This window comes from Heloderma suspectum, chromosome 4, assembly GCF_057233095.1.
Source record: "Heloderma suspectum isolate Gila_16-S chromosome 4, 16-S_ref, whole genome shotgun sequence".
NCBI lineage: Eukaryota > Metazoa > Chordata > Lepidosauria > Squamata > Helodermatidae > Heloderma > Heloderma suspectum.
The window spans coordinates 303,877,845-303,883,263 of NC_139461.1; the positions used below are offsets into that span (position 1 = coordinate 303,877,845).

At 45.6% G+C, this 5,419-nt stretch overlaps 1 protein-coding gene across 1 annotated transcript in view; it reads left to right on the forward strand.

The window, feature by feature from the left end:
• COL9A3 (collagen type IX alpha 3 chain) overlaps positions 1–5,419 on the forward strand; it is a 93,051-nt gene that overhangs the window by 85,335 nt on the left and 2,297 nt on the right. Inside the window, exon 31 of the mRNA XM_084854364.1 lies at positions 2,624–2,701. Within this exon, the coding sequence (XP_084710490.1) occupies positions 2,624–2,701 (78 nt within the window). The remainder of the gene's footprint in view (positions 1–2,623; positions 2,702–5,419) is intronic.

A 5,419-nucleotide genomic window follows, 5' to 3' on the forward strand; every position in this document is an offset into this window, starting at 1 on the left:
AGTTCTTGGTTCTAAGGGAAGCAAAAGCCAAGTGTAGTCAAACTCGTACCCTGGATTTTAGGAAAGGTGATTTTAATAAACTCAGAACAATGATCAGTAAGGTCCCATGGCAAGCGACGCTAACGAGAAAAGGAGTCCAAAATGGGTGGGAGCTTTTAAAAAAGGAAATTCTCAAGGCACAATTACAAACAATTCCAACAAGAAGAAAAGGTGGAAGACAACAGAAGAAGCCAATGTGGCTTCACAAAAAGCTTAGAGATGACCTGAAAACAAAAAAGGACACAAATAGGAAGTGGAAAGAAGGCCAAGTAACAAAGGAAGAGTACAGGCAGGTAGCCCAGAATTGCAGGGATGGCATCAGGAAAGCTAAAGCTGTGAACGAGCTGAGGTTAGCGAGGGATGCTAAAAACAACAAAAAGGCTTTCTTCAGCTACGTGCATAGTAAAAGGCAGAGGAAAGAAATGGTTGTTCAGCTATTAAATAAGGATGGCAAAACGATAACAGATGACAAAGAAAAGGCAGAGGTGCTCAATTCCTACTTTGACTCAGTCTATGACCCCCCCTGGCAAAGGCAAAGTACAGGCTGAAGGGGCAGGATTGCAGCTTGAGAGCAATAGGCATATGGTCAAGGAACACCTAATTACTTTGAATGAGTTCAAATCTCCAGGGCCAGAAGAACTGCATCATAGAGTAATAAAGGAACTGGCAGAAGAACTCTCAGAGCCACTGTCTACGCTCTTTGAGAAATCATGGAGGATGGGTGAAGTGCCAGGTGACTGGAGGAGGGATAACGTTGTCCCTATCTTCAAAAAGGGTACAAAGGAGGAACCTGGGAACTACAGACCAGTCAGTCTGACATCAATCCCTGGGAAAATTCTGGAGCAGATGATAAAGCAATCCATCTGGAAGCACCTTGAAAACACTGCAGTGATTACTCGAAGCCAACATGGATTTATCAAAAACAAGTCCTGCCAGATGAATCTGATCTCATTTTTTGATCAAGTAACCTCCCTTGTGGACCGTGGGAATGCTGTAGACATCATATACCTCGACTTCAGCAAAGCTTTCGACAAAGTGCCCCACGATATCCTGATGAGCAAACTAGCTCAAAGTGGGCTAGATGAAACAATGATCCGGTGGATCCACAGTTGGCTACAGAATCGGACTCAAAGAGTGCTTATCAATGGGACCTTCTCAAACTGGGGAGAGGTAATGAGTGGGGTACCGGAGCGCTCAGTCCTGGGCCCAGTGCTCTTCAACATTTTTATGAATGACTTGGAGGAGGAGGTGCAGGGAATGCTGATCAAATTTGCGGATGACACAAAATTGGGCGGGATAGCGAATACTTTGGAAGACAGAAACAAAATTCAAAGTGATCTGGATAGACTGGGCAGAAAACAACAGAATGACATTTAATAGGGATAAATGCCAAGTTCTGCACCTAGGAAAAATAAACCAAATGCACAGTTACAAGATGGGGGATACATGTCTCAACAACACTATAAGCGAGAAGGATCTTGGAATTGTTGTCGATCACAAGCTGAATATGAGCCAACAATGTGATGTGGCTGCAAAAACGGCAAATGCTATTTTGGGCTGCAGTAATAGAAGCATAGCTTCCAAGTCCTGGGAAGCACTTGTTCCCCTCTACTCAGCACTGGTTAGGCCTCATCTGGAGTACTGTGTCCAGTTCTGGGCACCACACTTTAAGAAGGATGCAGACAAACTGGAGAGGGTTCAGAGGAGGGCAACAAAGATGATCAGGGGACTGGAAACAAAGCCCTATGAAGAGAGACGGAAAGAACTGGGCATGTTTAGCCTTGAGAAGAGAAGACTGAGGGGAGATAGGATAGCGCTCTTCAAGGACTTGAAAGGTTGTCACAGAGAGGAAGGCCAGGATCTCTTCTCGATCATCCCAGAGTGCAGGACACGGAATCATGGGCTCAAGTTACAGGAAGCCAGATTCCGGCTGAACATCAGGAAAAACTTCCTGACAGTTAGAGCAATACGACAATGGAACCAATTACCTAGGGAGGTAGTGGGCTCTCCCACACTGGAGGCGTTCAAGACGAGGCTGGACAGCCATCCGTCAGGGATGCTCTGACTTGGATTCCTGCATTGAGCAGGTGGTTGGACTCGATGGTCTTGTAGGCCCCTTCCAACCCTACTATTCTATGATTCTATGATTCTGTTAGATTGTCTGTAAAGCAATGGGTAGACTGGTTCCCCAGGGGAGGAGGTTCTGAAGTCTTAGGTGTCACAACCAAAAGGGCCCTTTAGTGTATCTCCACCAAACTGTACTCGTATAAAAATGGATGACTTTGTTTAGAGTGTAACTCTCTTGTCCTTGAGGGGCCATACAGTACTGTGACCTTCAACCGGAAGAGAGGAAGATCCGCCCATGGAAGTCCTCCCTGGGCAGCAGTGGAACTTTCTGCTGCCGTGGCATGGATTCTTTCCCCCTCTACCATATAATATTGCTCTGAACATGGATGAGTCGTGAACTGAACAAGTTGCTTTATCCACATAGCTGCTTTTGCCAAGAAAGCTTCCTATTCCTTGTCTGAAGAGTAATCTTTCCTTAGTCCCATGTTAAGTTTATACTTTTATTATGGCATTATAGGTGACCATGGTGAGAGGGGAGACAAAGGTGCGATTGGCAAAGGTGTGGATGGACCTGATGGTGATCAAGGACCACAAGGTAAGATGACAATCAGTATTGTTGCCCGCTCCCCACTTCCCTGAGCAGCGAAAGGTTCCAAAGGCAATACAACCTGGGTTTGCTTTCCTTTGGAGGAGAGAGCACTGGAAACCTATGGTGCTTTTGTCATGTTTACTTTATTTACAGCTATGCCAGTCAAGCATAAGTAAAGGCAAACAGCATGTGCTCCTATCCAGCAGCAAATCTGCTACCCCAGAACAGATTACCCAGAGAGAAGCCCTACCAACCCCAAGGTGCTCCCATCCTTTGGCTAGCTCTTGACACTCTCTTCCTCTCTCTCTCCAATCAGAATCAGGCCCATGGTGCATAAGGAGAGTGGTTAACTCTTTCCTCCTGCGCTACCATAAATCCCCCTCTCTTTAAGCTGCTACTTGCAGTGGGAAGGAAGCTGCTGCTGACAGCTAGGTGTGCTTTTGTTGACATCTGTGTGTGCTTCCCTCCTGATACAAATAGCAGCTTCTGAGAGAGAGAGAGAGAGAGAGAGAGAGAGAGAGAGAGACCTGGTTCACATTTCACAATAAGCCACGGTGGGTCGTGAGCCTTGTTTGTGTCAGCGTGGCTTATTGTGACCCGGCGTGGACGATTCAGCACAATCTGTCAACCACGCACAGGCCACCCTGAGAACCCATGGCTTATTGCTGGGTTGTTGAGGGTGGCTTGTTCTCAGAGTGGCTTGTCAGTGGCTTCTTGGCACAGGCTATGGAGTCTCCTGGCAAGAGCGGCAAATAGCCTGGCTGCCCCTCGCGATCTAGCCTCCCTTGTCAGCGACGTCTGTCCCTCCACTGAAAAATGGCACTTGCGGACATCAGTAACTTGTTCACAGCCTTTTTTAAGAATTATTTTTCGGTGCTTCAGAAGTACGCAAATAGGTTCATAATTTGTCTTACTGTTTTTTTTCAGTGCTTTTCAAGTGTAAAAACAGGTTCATTTTTTTTTTCATTTTCCCCCCTCGGTCCTTTGCAAGTGCCCAAGTGTTCAGATCCGCCCGTCTGCTATGTCTAGTCTGCAGTAGTCCGGTTGCCTTGTCAGTTTCTCTGTAAATCACCTACTCCACTTGCGGGTTTCCCTTGACAGTGAAGTGCCAAAGTGGAGTGGGTAATTCCCAAGGAAACTGAGAAGGTGACTGTACTACTGCAGACTGTATATAGCGGACAGGCAAATCTGCACACTTGAAATAATTGCTCCCAAAAGGGGTTGCGATCAGAGGGGTGGGGGGAGCCAATAAGCTTTCATCCTCCAATACCTCTTGAATTCACACTCGTCTGTTTCCTCCCCTACTTTGGTGCTTACCTTTGACCTGACTGCAGGAGTATGGATGTACTTATTGAGAAAATGGATTCCTTTTAATTTTATTTTTCGCCCTTGCAAACAACACACATACATTCACACGCACATATGAACACATTTTTGCAGTAAGTAGACCCATACGTCCACAGTGAGTACACCCATACTCCTGCAGAAATTAGACCGCCCACCCCAATAGCTCTGTCCTGTTCAGGTGAAGGGAAGCACTGAAGTAGGGGAGGAAACTGAGGAAAGTTGTCAGCTGACAACTTAATACAGTGAGAGGATGAAATTGAGACGTGGGATTTCAACACATACAGAGGGGATATTGATCTGTGCTGCTGAAGAAAGTAAATAGTGGACAGGCAAATGTGTGGAATTGTGCATTTGCGAACAACAGGAAAAAACGGGGGGGAATAACTCATTTGCGTACTTCCGAAGAAATGAGAAATGAAAATAAAAAAGGTTGCGAATGGAAAAATTGTGCAGAAAAGGGCTAATGATCAGAGCGGGGAGGGAAGCTGGAAAAATTTCCCTCCATAGAGACGAGGATACAAGAGGGCTTGTGCCACAAAGGCCTGTGGGATACATGCTGGGAGTGGGTGGGGGGATTTAGGGGGAAACTTGACACTGCAAGCTGCAGAGTGCCCCATCGTCCGTCGGGAGTAATTTGGGTTAGCGACCAAACAGCCAATCCACTGTGGCTTATTTTCAGGGTGGTTTATTGTGACGTGTGAACTGGCCCAGAGAGAGACTTACCAAAACCATGTAGGGTGGAGAGGGTTAAACACCCCCTACCTACCTACCCACCTACAATGGTCCTCTGATAACTATTTCCTTTAAAAAAAAAAAAAAGATACCTTAAAGCACATGGTAATTTGGAAAGGCAATTTGCTTCTTCAAAGTCCAGGTATTTGATGCCTCTTTAATGGGAGCTGGTTGTTAGGTGGAGATAGTTGGCAATCACGTAACAAAGGAATGGTCTGCCAGTTATAACAATACTATAGAGCAATGGTTTTCAAAATATGGACCATGGAAATGAGCTGTTCCTCAATGAACAGTAATGGCAGACAAGTTCCCCCAGCAGGCAATTTGTTCACCACTTTCAACCTTTCCCTACACTGTGCACATGCTGTCAATTTACATTGACATCATAACTCAGTTGCATATGCAATACCTTAATTTTTAAACATAGAAGAAGCAGAATGGACCCCGCTTTAACTGGGGGGTGAGGGGAGCACCATAGTGAAGATTGGCCTTAGCTCTGGAGGAAGACCAATGACAGAGCCAAGAACAGACACAACTTATAAAACAAAGTGTCATGACTTTTTTTTTTTTTTTAATAACCAACAGTTTTATCTGAGAAAAATGCAGAATATCATGCTGAACCTTTACTTTTTCTCCTCCCCCAAG